Source organism: Podarcis muralis, chromosome 2 (assembly GCF_964188315.1).
Source record: "Podarcis muralis chromosome 2, rPodMur119.hap1.1, whole genome shotgun sequence".
Lineage (NCBI taxonomy): Eukaryota > Metazoa > Chordata > Lepidosauria > Squamata > Lacertidae > Podarcis > Podarcis muralis.
The window spans coordinates 106190203-106207048 of NC_135656.1; the positions used below are offsets into that span (position 1 = coordinate 106190203).

The 16846-nt window shown below is 47.5% G+C and overlaps 1 protein-coding gene across 1 annotated transcript in view; it reads right to left on the reverse strand.

The window, feature by feature from the left end:
• Positions 1-16542, reverse strand: part of LOC114592130 (uncharacterized) — a 32141-nt gene extending 15599 nt beyond the window's left edge. Inside the window, exons 1-3 of the mRNA XM_077920648.1 lie at positions 16144-16542; positions 11658-12892; positions 9215-9219 (exon numbers count right to left, since the gene is read on the reverse strand). Coding sequence (XP_077776774.1) covers positions 9215-9219; positions 11658-12881 — 1229 coding nt within the window. The 5' untranslated portion in view covers positions 12882-12892; positions 16144-16542. The remainder of the gene's footprint in view (positions 1-9214; positions 9220-11657; positions 12893-16143) is intronic.
• Between the last annotated feature and the right edge of the window lie 304 nt (positions 16543-16846).

The following is a 16846-nucleotide window of genomic DNA, read 5'->3' on the forward strand; positions in this document are numbered from 1 at the left end:
AAATACAGATGGTCGCTCCTCCTTTAATGCTGCTTGCCCTGTGGTTGTTTGAACTGACTTGGGCAAGTTGTAGTTGAATAAAGGGGACTATGGCATGGCTATAATCACTTGGTCTCCATGCCTCCCATGTAAGTGGGATGCATTTCGGTGGCATTAACTTTCTGGTAATGCGTTTAGGATGTGGAACACATGTTTTCTACAACCTGTATAAGGAAGACTAGCAAGAACAAATTCTGGAGAGAGGTAATAGGATCTCTGTCTCTGTTTCACAGGCACAAATGCTGACTCCCTTGTCTCTGTATGAGCTTTCTCACTACAATAAATGTTGAGTGGCACAAAACGCTGTTTGCTTCCTTCTTGGTTAGCGGGTGTAGCCAGTGTGTTAAGAGCGATAGACTCGTAATCTGGTGAACTGGGTTCGCGTCTCCGCTCCTCCACATGCAGCTGCTGGGTGACCTTGGGCCAGTCACACTTCTTTGAAGTCTCTCAGCCCCACTCACCTCAGAGTGTTTGTTGGGGGGGAGGAAGGGAAAGGAGAATGTTAGCCGCTTGGAGATTCCCTAGGGTAGTGATAAAGCAGGATATCAAATCCAAACTCCTCTTCTTCTTAGAAATGCAAGAGCTGTTTGACAGTGGACTCCCTCAGGACGTTGCGGACTCTCCTTCCTGGGAGGATTTCAAAGCAAAGGTTGAATGGCCATCTGTCTTGCATGATCGAGTTGAGATTCCTGCATTGCAGGGGGTTGGACTAGATGACATTTGGGGTCCCTTCCAGCTGTACAATTCTACGATTTTGGACAAGGTAATGTAGGAAAGGAACCCAAAGGGTCATCGAATCCAACCCCCTGCAATGCAGGAATCTCAACTAAAGCAAAGACAAATCTTTATTAATTTATTAATTTCTACAAATTAGGGTGGTAACTCTCTCCTGCCTTCTCCCCCCCCCCCCATTTTTGTTATTTTTTTAACAATACAATCCAGAGTGAAAAGTGGACGATAACGAAGCCCTTGCAAAAGTGAGAAGGGACAATGGTGACAGATTTTTTAAAACAATATATTAGTCCAGGTGGAGCGAAAGATCCGCACGTGCTAATTTTTTTGCCTATAGTGCAATCTGTTAAGGGTGCCGGAGATCGAATGCCCACAGATCTCCAAGATCCCCAGCAGCACTTTTACCTTCCTTTACTCGCCCGCAGGATCCCCGCCAGCTGTAACGTGGGGAAACCGGAAAGACCCGCAAGCTGTGCACAGAACAAAGCAACTACTGGCGTGTCTGTCACCCGAGCATGCTCAGTAGATTCGCGGAAGCCGTGCTGAAGCTTCCGCCCTCACTTGGGCAAGCAGGACGCTGCTTCCTGGTGTTCGCACAATTAACCCTCCGGCCGCTGGGCCGAAATAGGAATAGATGAGCTTCGAGCTATGTGATCACATCATATTTATTGCACTCGTATTTAACTAGCCCGATCAACTCTATAGAGTATTAGCGGTACACGCGAATCAAAGACATTATATGCATTGGGAAAATCACGAGATTTAAAATCATGGGGTTCATCTTCTAGTCAGTTTCCCAAACCCCAAAATAGGTCCAAATTATACAGATTTTGGTTTCAGCATACCTAACCTGTACTAAAGAAAAAAATGGTTCCGAATGTAAGCCACTTTGAGAGCATTTCTGGCTGAAGAGAGGGGTACAAATGCTCTATATAAATATTTTTTGTCTATAAAATGTCCATATTATTCAATTTTCCAGAAATACATTTGTGCTTATGTACTCCTGCCTGAAAATCTGGAGAGCTGCTGCCAGTCCGTGTTGACAGTACTGGGGTCGACGGACCAATGGTCTGCCTCTCTATAGGGCAGCTTCCGATGTGGAAGGGGCACGACTCTTTCCAGCGTGCGTGAGGCGCTTGCTCCGTTTCAGTACAAGCCCTTCCTCTTGGGAAAAGAGGAAACCGAAGCTCCCCTTTGCGGTGGATCCATATTTATCTCGGAGGCAATGGCTTCTACTGCATGGATCAGGTCTCTCAGCAGATTGCTACAATGCACTCTGCACGGGTCCGTCTTTGGGGACCCATCTGGAAACTTAAATCAGTTCAGAATATGGTCTGCTACCCTGAGAGCTGTTAACCGGGTGGGGGGGGGCTCAGTTTCAGGAATGTAACCCCTATATTGTACCATCTCCGTCATTTCTGGGCCCAATGCGAGGTATGCTTTTGACTTTCACAATGCAGTTCTCCTGAGTCTTTGCTTTGTGTAGAGTTAGACTGACTCTTAGGTTAAATGTGTGTAATCAACGGAAATCTGCCCTTATTCCCTTATGGGGGACACAAGAGCGCTTATATAGTCCTTTGCAGGTTCTCCATCGGTCGGAGAAAATAACAGAGGCCAACCAGATAATATTGAGAAGCAAAGCAGCTAGTAAGCCTGATCTTTATTGAACTGTTGCAACAGGGTGCCCCCTTCACACACAGGAGAAGGAGGAGGACCCTGAACAAAGGTGTGCCCGCCCTTATATAGACATTTTAAATTGCCCGCCCTGGAGTCCCCAGAAACATTATACATACATCACAGAAGGGGTGTAGCTCAAGACCACCCCCCAGACACATCATGCCTACATCACAGAAGGGACGGTCTACAACAGAAATCTGAGTGCATTGTTTATCTCCTGTCTGGCAGGTTACCTGTTAATGCTTACTTGATTGGATACCCTGGGGAGCCTGGCTAGTCTTTTGTAGTGACAAATACTTAGTTCCTGAGCCGGGTCACAGGCTCACCCTATTCATAAACAGATATACCCTCAAGACGGGTTTTGTGAATGAAAAGACAATGGGGAGGCTTTTCCATTTTCCTTTGACCTTGCAGAGAAAACATTTGGTCAGTTTGGGAGTCAAAATGGCTCCAAGGCTGCCCTTCTGTGCTGCCTCAGACATGTGGCCCATATACTTATGTACGTTTTTGCCTGGCACATCCATGAACATTTATCACATATATAAGACCTTAATTTTTTTATTTCACGTGCATAGGATTGCAGCACAAAGCCCTAAAAGACCTAAGATTGAGGGTATCATTATTTCCTTGTCCTTGTCCCATATGAGCCTCCTTGACTGCTGAGGTTGTCACTGAACATCAGAAGTCCAGTGGGACAGGACCTTTTCAGTTCAGGCCTGTTCTCCTTCTGCAAAGCAGTAAAGCCATATTGATACTTGTGTCATTCAAGCTGTATGCTTTTAGAATGCCTTTTGATTACTGTATTATGATTTGGTTAACTATACAGTTTCAGGCACAGCTGATTGAAAAGGCCTTAAGACTGATGACTTTCTCTTGGCTGTGTTCATTATTATTCTGTTGTTTTTGTTCTTACTGCTTTATTTGTATATAATTTTTATTAAATTCTCTGTTTTACAATTTAAAATATTCATTTAAACCATTCTAAAATATCAGTGGGGATGCGGGTGGCACTGTGGGTTAAACCACAGAGGCTAGGACTTGCCGATCAGAAGCTTGGCGGTTCGAATCCCCACGACGGGCTGAGCTCCCATTGCTCGGTCCCTGCTCCTGCCAACCTAGCAGTTCAAAAGCATGTCAAAGTGCAAGTAGATAAATAGGTACCGTTCCAGCGGGAAGGTAAATGTTGTTTCTATGTGCTGCTCTAGTTCTCCAGAAGCGGCTTAGTCATGCTGGCCACATGACCTGGAAGCTGTACGCCGACTCCCTCGTCCAGTAAAGCGAGATGAGCCGTCACGACTGGACCTAATGGTCAGGGGTCCCTTTACCTTTTACTAAAATATCAGTGACTCCCTTTCTTCTCTTTCCATGGTTCATTTCGCATATAATAAATTCCTGCATATTTTACATAAACTAAACCATTCAGTATTCCATTATTACATCCATCAAAACTTGAATTTATCTTAATGCTGCCAATGCTTTCAAGTGTACTGCTTTTTAAGATGGGGTTTAACTTGGGGGTTGTTTTATCTCGTGAAATATTATTTTGGCACCGTAACTTGTTAAGAGACCTGACTTCCTTGGAAGTTTGGAAGGGTAGAAGTTTTCAAAATCCAATACAAATAATTTTGCTGCATTTTGTTGCTGTAATGTATTGTTGCTACTGTTCTTATATTGTTTTGGGGTTTGTTTGTTTTAAGTAAGCTGCCTATTTTAAATGGACTGGTGGCAAGAAAAACATCAAAATTTATTATGTATAAAGCGAGTGGCGCTGTGGGTTAAACCACTGAGCCTTGGGCTTGCCGATCAGAAGGTTGGCGGTTCAAATCCCTGCGACGGGTTGAGCTCCTGTTGCTCGGTCCCTGCTCCTGCCAACCTAGCAGTTTGAAATTACGTCAAAGTGCAAGTAGATAAATAGGTACCACTCCGGCGGAAAGGTAAACAGCGTTTCCGTGTGCTGCTCTGGTTCGCCAGAAGTGGCTTAGTCATGCCGGCCACATGACCCGGAAGCTGTACGCCGGCTCCCTCGGCCAATAAAGCGAAATGAGCGCCGCAACCCCAGAGTCAGCCACGACTGGACTTAATGGTCAGCGGTCCCTTTATCTTTACCTTACCTAATACATACCAGGCACTGTGCGAGTATGAAATGTGCAGCTCCGTGGTGATACGTACATGCCCCAAAAATAACAGAACAAAAAGAGAAGAGATGATGCTTGGGAGAGAACTTTGGACAACCTTGATGAGACTGAAACCCACCAGAGGCAATGATGGCCACTATTTTGGATAGCTTTAAAAGAGGATTAGACACTCATGTTCTGCTAGTGGGCATCTGCCTGGCCACTATGAGAACAAGATGGTGAACTAGATGGGCATTTGGCCTGATTCAGCAGGCCCTTCTTATGTTCTTAGGTAAATAATAATAATAATAATAATAATAATAATAATAATAATAATAATTAAATAATAATAAAGCACATAGCTGGCTAGTTCTGTTTGCTGCCAGAGCAAGGAAGCTGTACACCAACAGAAAATAAAATGATGGACCAAACAGTCAAGGGTACTACTATTTAGAGGCAAATATTTATTTAGAGGGGGAAAGGGGGCTTAAATTCACACACCCTGATTTAACACACACACACACACACACACACACACCCCTCAACCTATTTAAAGGCAGGCTGGCAGACAAACAGTTAAGAGCATTGGTAGGCAAACTAAGGCCCGGTGGCCGGATCCGGTCCAATCGCCTTCTCCATCTGGCCCGCAGATGGTCCCGTGTTTTTACAGGAGTAGAAGGTGTCCTTTTATTTAAAATGCATCTCTGGGTTATTTGTGGGGCATAGGAGTTCATTTAAAAAAAATTTCTTTCAAAATTTAGTCCCGCCCCTCACAAGGTCTGATGAAGTAGTTTGCTGACCCCTGGTTAAGAGCGTAACCAGCACTTTTTTGTTAGGTTAAATGTGGTTTCTGGAGTCTGCTTGGATCTCAGAAGGTAATTCAGATTATAATCCTGTGCCTCCTTACCCAGGAGTAAGACCACCGAATGTGACTGCTTTTGTAGGACTGTTCTGCCAGTCACGCTGATGCGCTTATACAAGCACACAACAGATCACTTGAGAACAGGCTTCCTTTTATGAGCGGGGAGGGGTGTGTGTGTGTGTGTGTGTGTGGCCTTTTTAAGCGTAAGAAAGAACAAGTCCACGTGATTTAAATCCACAGAACCCTTCGGGTCATATATGAATTTTGTGCACTTGAGATGTGGAACTAGGGAAGGGTACTGAAATCAGTTCTGTTCTCCAATAAATATGTGCCTAACTATCAGTCTGGACACGGGTGGTGCTGTGGTCTAAACCACTGAGCCTTGGGCTTGCCGATCAGAAGGTTGGCGGTTCGAATCCCTGCGATGGGGTGAGCTCCCGTTGCTCAGTCTCAGCTCCTGCCAACCTAGCCGTTCGAAAGCACGTCAAAGTGCAAGTAGATATATAGGTACCACTCCGGCAGGAAGGTAAACGGCATTTCCGTGCTCTGCTCTCACCAGAAGCAGCTTAGTCATGCTGGCCATATGACCCAGAAGCTAGCTGCGGACAAACGCCGGCTCCCTCAGCCAGTAAAGCGAGATGAGCGCAGCAACCCCAGAGTTGTTCACAACTGGACCTAACAGTCAGGGGTACCTTTTCCTTTACTTATCAGTCTGGAGCAACTCAAATCAGGGGGATGCTAATTTAAAGATGGGGAATCTGCAGCCTTCCCGTTATGTTGGACTACAACTCCCATCATCCTTGATCACTGGCCACGCTAACCGGGGTTGATGAAAGTTGGGAGCCCAATGTCTGAAGGACCATGGATTCTCCATCCTTCCAGCTTATCCATGGAACCAAATTATCGGCGTAGTAGCAGTATTGTATGAGAAAGAGCCAACTCTCTTCCCTCTTAGGTTCGGACTGATGTTGCCACGTGACAGACGAGACATCGGGAATACATTTTAACAAACTTTATTGACTATCGTAAGAAACTGGAATACAATAATTTCAAATTGAAAAGCCCAAGTCTACAGGGATAATAGATGAAGAAATAATACAAGAAGAACAGCAGACATAGAGATGTAACAAAACAGATCAATAAACAAATTAAAAAGAGAAAGCTCAAAGGGAGAGTTAATCCAGACAGAAGAATATTTTTCCAAAATTAACTCCTTTCAATTCAGCTGGCCAAGATGAAGAGTACATTTCTGTTCAAGCTAATACTATCTGGATCCTTCTATATATATAGAGAGAGAAAAGCCTTACCTTGTTCACAGGTATCTCAGCCCTTGCTAGCAATGCCTTTGAGGGTCTGTCCTTCAGTAATGGGTGGTGGTCTTCAGGTAACAAAGATCAGAACTTTGCCCCCATGTAACCACAACTAGCTAATCCAGATTTCCAAGCTAACAGCGTTTTCTCCTTCCTTTCCTTAACCTGTGCACAATCTCTGGTCTTGCATTTTGCACTCGGCTTTGGCCAACTGATCTTAACCTCTGTTATGTTTCTTAAATGATACAGGATTATAACAGGCAAGTTTACAATATGGAAGACAGTTGGCTGCTGCCAACAACTCCACTTTTGGTGGGAGTGTGGCATAGGGTAAACAAACCCAAAATCTGGCAGATTATTTGAAAGTGATTTTTTTTCTCTGATTTAGTTCCACATCAGTTTCAACTATGAGTGATTGAGGCCAACTCTTTTTTGCACACCTAGTTCAACATGGGATTTTTTTTTAAGTATCCACATTATAAATGCTGATTTGTATATGCAATGGAGTTATTAGTATCACAATATTTATTTATTGTACCGTAATCTTAATACTAGATGGTTAACCATACAGCCTACCTCGAAAAACCCACATCAACAGGAAACTGGAAGATAATGAGAGGCAAATACAAAATCAAGTCACATCAACGCTGCATTCTTACTTGGGGTTGAAGAAAGACAGTATATAACATGATGGGGGAACTTAAAAAAATTATTGTGTTGATTTTTGTAAATGCATCCAGTCTTACATACTGTACTATTGGCGTTACCTACTTCAGAGCTTGGGGATCAGCAAATATATAGTAATAAAAGGCCCTGTTTCTGTCGTCCTTAGGGACTGGGAGGGTTTAAAGCAAGCATCCTTAGCAGTAGGTGAAAACTTTGAAACTGCCACTTCCCAGTCTCTTAAAATAAGGCAGAGTGCAAGCATAGCTGTCAACGTTTCCCTTTTTTAAAGGGAAATTCCCTTATTCCAAATAGGATTCCTCGCAAGAAAAGGGAAAAGTTGACAGCTAGGAGTGCAAGAGCCTGGCGCAAATCAAAAATTCATTCCAGATTTAAGTGTTCTGGAATTTTATTAGATAGGAGAAGGAACAGAAATGTGTTCCACCAAGAGACAGCTGCTTTGTCAAATTCAATGCTTTTGCAAATATGGTCAAAATACAACTGAGAATATCAGCCACAACACTACCCATATGGTGCTCCTGGTGATATCCTAGGGCTTCATATTAAGCTACAGGAGGTTAGCGAAACCTGCAACTATTTGCTGTTTCCCAGCTGTGGATAACCTTATCACCTATACAGTGGTACCTTGGTTTACGAACTTAATCCGTTCCAGAATTCTTAAACCAAAGCGTTCTTAAACCAAGGCGTGCTCACTTCCCATAGCAGTAGGGGACTCAATATACAAATAGAGCACACCCAACAGGAAGCAAAACATGTTCTGCTTCCAAGGCAAAGTTCACAAACCAAAACACCTACTTCCGGGTTTGCAGCGTTCTTAATCCAAGTTGTTCATAAACTAAACCAAGGCACCACTGTAATGTAGAAAAGTTAGGAATAAGCTTGCAATACACTGTAGCGGAGATGATCCGTACTAGGTCTATAAAATGGCCATCAAGACACGGTATAAAATTTTCACAACTTGTTAAGGTCATGCCTATGGTGAAGCATTTCTTCTGAGCATTTCCCTCTGCCTGGGCTCTGCGTTCACATTTTGAATGCCACTTCTGCAATTATCTACAGCAGCCTTCGCCAACCTGATGGCTTGGACTCCAATTCCCATCAGCCTTCGCAGGCTAGGGCTGATGGGAGTTGTAGTCCAAAATATCTTCAAGGGCATCAGGTCGGCAAAGGCATAAACCAGGGATAGGGAACCTGGTTGGGTCTTGCTAGACTCCCAACTCCTACCAGCCCTGAGCACTGGCCGGGTTACTCAAGGCTGATGGGAGCTGGGGTCTACCATCGTCCCTCCTCTAAAAGCCGCCTTGGTCTCTTGGATGGGCACAGAGGTGTGGTGTTTTTAATCTTTGTTGGAAGCCGAGTGGCTGGGGAAGCCCAGCCAGATGGGTGGGGTACAAATAATAAATTATTATTATCCTCATCTCTACTGGTCAACTCCCTTGCCGGCATGCAATTATTCCTTGTTTATGGTAGGCTAGGGACGCGGGTGGCACTGTGGGTTAAACCACAGAGCTTAGGACTTGCTGATCAGAAGGTCAGCGGTTCGAATCCCCGCGATGGGGTGAGCTCCCGTTGCTCAGTCCATGCTCCTGCCAACCTAGCAGTTCGAAAGCACGCCAAAAAAGTGCAAATAGATAAATAGGTACCGCTCCGGTGGGAAGGTAAACTGCATTTCTGTGTGCTGCTCTGGTTCGCCAGAAGCAGCTTAGTCCTGCTGGCCACATGACCCGGAAGCTGTACGCCAGCTCCCTTGGCCAATAAAGCGAGATGAGCACCGCAACCCCAGAGTCGGCCACGACTGGACCTAATGGTCAGGGGTCCCTTTACCTTTACCATTAATGGTAGGCTACCGCTCCTAGTGCAGAAATGCAAGACTGACCAATGGCTGAAACCAAAGACATTTGACTGACCAGATATTTCATGATTTGTTCACTGGCTGCTATCAAACGATGTTGACTAAAGTACTGGAAGTCGCTCGCGGGCACCGGACTCCCCCACCAACTATAACAGATGAAAGGTTAGCAAAAAAATTAAAATATCTGCGCAAGGGAGGAAAAAAAAAAGATTACAGCAACAGTACCGAGAAGCAAAGGGGTCAGATTACTAGGGAAGACAGTAAATATTTTGTTATCATATTCGAACAACAATGTTAAAATGTCATAATAGTTCTTTTTTTCTACTTGGATTGTAAATTCCTTGGAAATGAATGTTTTTAAAAATGCACCTCAAAAGAAAAACAAGCGGCTGTGATCCTTCCCTGGATGGCGGCAGAGAGGAATCGCCGCAGGGCCTCGCAAAGGCATTTTATCGCTTTGCTCCCCACTCAGTGCGTACACCTGCACAGCCATACCTCCGACAAATGAGAGAGAGGAGGAGGGCGATGTAAAACTTCTCAAATCCCCATCCTCAAATCTGCTCAGCTAATGAACATGCGCTCCAGTGCTCGTTTTCTGCAACTGAGGCTGCAGCTGTTTGCACCCTTCCCTGGAAGTAAGCCCCACTGAACAAAGTGGGGGTTGTTTCTTAGGAATCGTGCGTAGGTTTGCACAACATGTTAAAGGTTGGAGGGGCGAAGGCAAGGAGGCCTTTTGGTTGTCATGACAACCTGGACAGCCACTTGCACATGTGCCAGGGATGCTCACAATGAGAAGGTACAGGAAGAACAAAAATGGCAATCATCTTCCATGTCCTATGGGAATCCCTTTACGAGCAGTCAGTCGGCCCTGCCAGGGAGGACCACACCCTATAAATTAAGTTAAATAACGTTTATTAAAGCTCCACACTATCCAACTAAAAAATACTTTTTATTACACTGATAGTGATTTTAAATTTTTTTAAAAAACACCCACACAAGTTCGGGGTAACCTGCTAGAAGATAGCAAACGGCGGGGTCTTCTATCTGTGCTTAGAAGGAAAGAATCTGTGGCCAGGCCTACATGGCAGGTTGTAGCCAACTAAGTTCTACTCAAGAGTAGACCTGTTGGAATTAATAGACCTAAATTAGTCATGTCCAGTCCTTTCAGTCAGCCTGGTCTGAGCACGACCTACATTAAATATGCCCCCTTTAGAGCTGTTTTTCTCCACTTTAGGGCCCAGATGTTGTTGGACTACAACTCCCATCATCCCTAGCGAGCACGACCAGTGGGCAGGGATGATGGGAGTTGTAGTCCAACAACATCTGGGGACCCAAGGCTGAGAAAGGCTCCCCTATAGCTCAGTGCTGTATATGTCTACACAGAAGGAAGCCCTCTGGAATTCAGCAAGTTTTACTCCCAGAAGCAAGAAAGTACAGGATTGCAGACGGAAACTGTTTTAAGAAGCACGGTTTCCCCACTGAGGAACAGAAGAAGCTGGGTGGCCGTTTCCTATGGATCTCTTGGGAACAAGGAAAAACAAAATCCTAACACACGAAATAAATTATCTTTGAAGAGAGGACGTCACAACAAACAACAATGGAGAGTTACAATTTTGCTCGTTTCTGAAATTCCTCTGAAATGCATGTATTAACAGTGTTCCTTCCACAGTTGCATTTTTGATTCTACAGGCGAATCACCCCCCTTTTTTAATTACCCCCCCTCCACTTCCCCAAATAAAAGCAACAAGGGATTCCTAATCAAGAATTCCCAGCAGCCTTACTGATCTACATCCCCTTGGATTCCATTGGGGGGGGGGCAGCAACGACAAACCAAGCAGCTTCCCCCCAAAAATGGCTTTTAATTTGAGACATGGCTGGCGGTACCAAACCGTGGGGAACGTCTTGCCCTGGCTTTTGCCACCGCACAGTTGCTCTGATACGCACAACGGGATAGACAGATCCTCGACTCCGTCCCTCAGTCAAGGCAAAGCTCATTCAAGCCTCCTCTTTAAAACTGCATGATTAAAAGCGGAAGGAAGATCCCCCTGGCGCTCGTTACTATTCCGTCGCAGGAAAGGAAGGGTCCATCGGAAACAGCCCCTTTGCCACTCAGCTCCCCCATGTCCCGCGAATCAAGACGGGTCCTCCATCTTGATCTCAACTATCTGGGTTTCTGGAAGCACATCGCATGGCTGACTAGAATTTGCAAGGCCGGCGAGAGCCGCAGGGCCACCGCTCTGCTTAAGGGACGCGTCCGCCCCCTTCTCTCCTGGGCCCCAGAGACCATCAGGAGCCGGCGACCAGGTAGCGGCCACGGGAGACGTGTCGGCTTCGGCTAGGGAAGCCCCAAGGCTCCCATCCTTGACGTGGACTCTCTGGTGGGAGACGAGCCGCGAGCTCCGAGCGAAGCATTTCCCGCAGTCGGGGCAGGTGTAGGGCTTCTCCCCCGTGTGGATCCTCTGGTGGGTGACGAGGTCGGCGTTGATGCGGAAGCTCTTGCCGCAGATGTGGCACTCGTAGGGCTTCTCGCCGGTGTGGATCCTCTGGTGTTTGATGAGGTCGGAGCTGTAGCTGAAGCTCTTGCCGCAGATGCCGCAGGGGTAGGGTCTCTCCCCGGTGTGGACTCTCTGGTGGCAGATGAGGTGGGAGCTGCGCTTGAAGCCCTTCCCGCAGTCGGGGCAGGCGTAGGGCTTCTCGCCCGTGTGGTTCCTCTGGTGGGTCACGAGGTCGTAGTTGACCCGGAAGCTCTTGCCGCAGATGGAGCACTCGTAGGGCTTCTCGCCCGTGTGCACCCTCTGGTGGCGGATGAGGTGCGAGCAGTCGCGGAAGCGCTTCCCGCAGATCCCGCAGGGGTAGGGCCTCTCCCCGGTGTGGACCCGCTGGTGGGAGATCAGGTGGGAGCTGCGGGTGAAGCTCTTGCCGCAGTCGGAGCAGATGTAGGGCTTCTCTCCCGTGTGGCTCCTCTGGTGGTTGACCAGGTCGTAATTGGAGCGGAAGCTCTTCTCGCAGATGATGCACTCGTACGGCTTCTCGCCCGTGTGGACCCGGCGGTGGGACATGAGCTGCGAGCTCTGGGAGAAGCCCTTCCCACACTCCAGGCAGATGTAGGGCTTCTCCCCGGTGTGGACCTTCTGGTGGGACACCAGGTCGGAGCTGAAGAGGAAGTTCCGCCCACACTCCAGGCAGGTGAAGGGCTTTTCGTCCGTGTGCGTCTGCATGTGGTCGGCCAGTTCCGCCTGCTGGCTGCAGCCCTTGCCACACACGGGGCACACATGTGGCTTCTCCTCTTTGTGGACCTGCTGGTGTTCAGAAAGGCAGGAGCTCCCGCTGAAACACTCCCCACAAACAGGGCAGATATACTGCGTCTGCGATGGGCAGGCGCCGCCGGCGTCGTTCCCCAGGGTGTCTCCGTTGATGGGAAAGGAGTCGTTCTCCAGTTCTGGGGCAGAGCTCCTGGGGTCCGTCTCTGAACTGCTCTCGCTGAGTTCCTCTCCCTCCAGCTCCAGGTCTGGGGAGGCCAGCCTGGGGCAGCTTTCCGACAGCGCCCCATGCAGTTCTGCCGGCTTCGGGCCTCCCTGCTGAGAAGTCCCTTCCTCCTCCTCGTTCACCATCCTTTCACCTGCTGGAAAGGAAAGAGGGGAAAAAGAACCCGCAAGGTATTCAGTATTACTCATTGGCATTTGTGTTCAGGTGGGCTCTGGTCTACCAAAGCTTCATCTGGGCTGCATCAATAGGAGTATAGCATCTAGATCAAGGGAAGTAATAGTGCCACTGTATTCTGCTCTGGTCAGACCTCACCTGGAGTACTGTGTCCAGTTCTGGGCACCACAGTTCAAGAAGGACACTGACAAACTGGAACGTGTCCAGAGGAGGGCAACCAAAATGGTCAAAGGCCTGGAAACGATGCCTTATGAGGAACGGCTAAGGGAGCTGGGCATGTTTAGCCTGGAGAAGAGGAGGTTAAGGGGTGATAGCCATGTTCAAATATATAAAAGGATGTCACATAGAGGAGGGAGAAAGGTTGTTTTCTGCTGCTCCAGAGAAGCGGACACGGAGCAATGGATCCAAACTACAAGAAAGAAGATTCCACCTAAACATTAGGAAGAACTTCCTGACAGTAAGAGCTGTTCGACAGTGGAATTTGCTGCCAAGGAGTGTGGTGGAGTCTCCTTCTTTGGAGGTCTTTAAGCAGAGGCTTGACAACCATATGTCAGGAGTGCTCTGATGGTGTTTCCTGCTTGGAAGGGGGTTGGACTCGATGGCCCTTGTGGTCTCTTCCAACTCTATGATTCTATGAAAGCTTGTGCTGCAAAACCATTTGTAGGTTGCAATTCTAGGCGTGCCCCACGGCAAACAGGGAGGCCTTGTGAGGAAGCGTGTGCAGGATTGCACGGCTTGTCTTGAACAGGGTGAGGAACCGACGGCCTTCCAGATATTGCTGTTCCCATCATCCCTGGGTCACTGGACATGTCTGCAGAGGTTGATGGGAGCTGGAGTCCAGCAACATCTAGAGGGCTACAGCCTCACCCTGCCTGACCTTGGGAGATCTTTTTGGTTTGTTCATCCTCAAGTTAGAAGTCCACACTGTAAGGAACCAGTGCGGCGTAATGGTTAGAGTGTTGGACTAGGACCTGGGAGAGCAGGGTTCAAACCCCCCACTCAGCCACAAAGCTGACTGGGTGTCCACCTCTTAGCCTAACCTACTTCACAGGGTTGTTGTGAGAATGAAATGGGGGAGAACCATGTACACTCCCTTCAGATCCTTGAAGGTAAAGGTGGTATATTAAAGTAAGAAATAAAATAAACAAACCCAATTCCAGAAACACAGATCAACTATGTAAATTGCACAAGTGGGTTTTTTTTAATTTGCACAGTTGTATTGTTTGGAATATTTGATCTGTGATTCTGGAAATTTTGCATTTATCAACATCAACATTCTTAGCCCAGAAAATTTACGTTGTTGGACGGTTTTTGTCCTGCCCTATTTGCAGAATTCAGACGATTTTGGGCAAGGAGGAAGAGCAGACATATGCTGGTCAGAGGAAAAGCAGAAATCACAGAGGGGCCATCTTAACTGTGGTTAGAAAGACCAAGAGCTGATGAAAGGATTAAGTATTCCCTTCCCCTGGCTGCAAACTGCAGTTAAGTTTTATACAAACATTGGTGCTACCCTCGACTAAGGATAACCAGAGCTCATCCTTAACAAAGGTTGCAAACTCTGGTTTAATGCATGGTCTTCAATCCTTGTTAAGCAGAAATTGCTGAAATTTATCCTTTATTACTGTTGAAGTAGGAGAGGAGACACAGAGAGGAAAGAGGACATGATCCTATAACCCATCCACCCCAACTCTTAACAGTGGTTGAAAGGACCCCCTTCAGAACATCTCCAGTGATACAGAACTAGAGCAGGCAATTCTTGAACTCCCTACCTCCCTCCCCCAAATACTTGAAAATTATTAAACCACTTTTTTGCTGCCGTTGTACAAGCAGGAGGACATACAGAACTGATATTAGGAACTGCACCCCAAAACAAAGATGTTCTCTCCATATGCTGACACATGTGAGGGTTTTGTTTTTAAACAGGCAGACCTGTTTTGGCCAATTGTTATTTAAATGCCTTCTTCAGTGGTCAAAGTGAAAGACATCGGCTACAGGAAATCTCTGCTTCTTGTCTCACTTCTTCACATTAACAGGCCATTAGCAGAGATCTCTGCAGGCTGTTTTTCACTTTGACTTTGGCCCCTGAAGCAGGCCTTTGAATAACAATTGGCCACAACACCTTGGGTCCTTGCTCACTGGTTTGTGCTATCAGTGGTTCCAGATTGGTGGTCCAAGGACGGGTCTGTAGCATCATTCACATATATTAAAAACGTACCCCCCTCCAAAGTAGGGACTCCATGGCTTGGGTTTTGAAAAACAGGGGGACCACAGTTGCTAATTGGGAACCTTTGCTGAATATTGCAATCATGTAGGGCTCTTCCAGCCTATTCAATAATCCAGCCCTGTCCAAACCTACCTTGTTCTTTGTCACCAAATAACAGTGCCTTCTCAACTGTTTAGCAGACTGTCTGTAGATCACCTGAATCCTTCTTATGGATCAGTTTTCAGGACCTCTGAGCCACAGGAATACATAAAAGGCCACTCTGAAAATATTTTAAGCATCCTTTTTTTGTACTGACAAGAGGAAGTGGAGTGCTACACCTATTGTTTCTTTCAAGCTGCATGACCGCTGCATGCTCATACTCCTCTCTCCATTCATGAGAACTAGAAACTTCATTAAAAGGGCGATGAAGCAATTTGCTTCAAGGTCCTTTCCCGTATCACAGAACCATGCCCATCAAACACAGAAAGCTCCAGTTTGGGTGTAGTCGTCCTGAAGGGCCTGATTTTGTCATTCTCGGCCTCCTATCTGCAACCTGGGGATTATAAAACACACCCATTTTACGGGATTGTTGTTGAGGATTAATGCGGAAAACCTTGTCACGAGGGTTACGGGTTATGGAGCTTCGGGGGCGGCGGATCCTCCGACTTGGAACAGAAACAGCTAGAAGCTGTTCCTGGGATCCTTTGTTGGCAACACCTTTTAAAAACCCCACAAACCATTCTGGCGATCATTTGCAAGCGGGAAAACAATAGGAGGACCAGGTTGAGGCAAAACAACGAGGCGACTAAGTCCAGGCCAACCCAGACTCGAGCAAAGCCGGCGCGGCAGGGGATTGCGAAACGCAAACCACCCCCGCTCCCTTCCCGGGGGATCAGCCGAGGGAAGGATTTAGCCCCGGAGATCTGGCGATAAGCAGCGCTTTAAGTGCTCGATGGCGGCGCCACAGGCCCTCCCCGCAGCGCAGCGCCCGAGATCCCTCGGTTACTCACCAGCAGCGGGCGAGAGCAGCTGGGATTTGCAGGGCAGATCCGATCCGACACGCGAAAGCGCCCCGCGCGCAACGACGCGCGCAGCCGCCGCCGCGCAAAAACTGAAGCTGGCTGTGTGTGTCTGCCAGAAGCAAAAAGGAGCCGCACCATCGGCCGCCTCTCTCCGCCTGCGCTGGCTGCTCAGGGGTTACTGCGGCGAGATCCCTTCGATCCGGCCCCAGGCAGCCAATCCCGGCGTCGGACGCGAGCTGAGTCAGGCGCAGGAAGCGCAACCTCGGCGAGGCTCCTCGGAGCAGCAGGGCGGCCCTTTGCAAAGGCCGCCAGGAATAATCCGGAGACCTCTGCTGGCCTCGCCGAGCAAAAGCGTCGGCTGCAACCCCAGAGCCACTTCTTTTACCTGCAAAGGAGGAAGGAAGCTAAGCTCAACTCTGCGCCTTTCTCTCTTTAGGGCACTTTTTCCTCCAAGGATCTGAAGGTGGTGCGCATGGTTCTTCTCCCTGTCCTCGTTTAATCCCCCACAACAACCCTGCGAGGTAGGTTAGGTGGCGATTGGCCCAAGGTCACCCAGCGAGCTTCGTGGCTGAGTGCGGATTTGAACCAAGGCAAAATGCGATTATTCTTTCCTTTTCATCTTTGTGCTGAAGTCCTTCAAAGCAATCCATTACAATGTATTGCAGCCTAGCAGGATGGCCCCTCTGGGAGG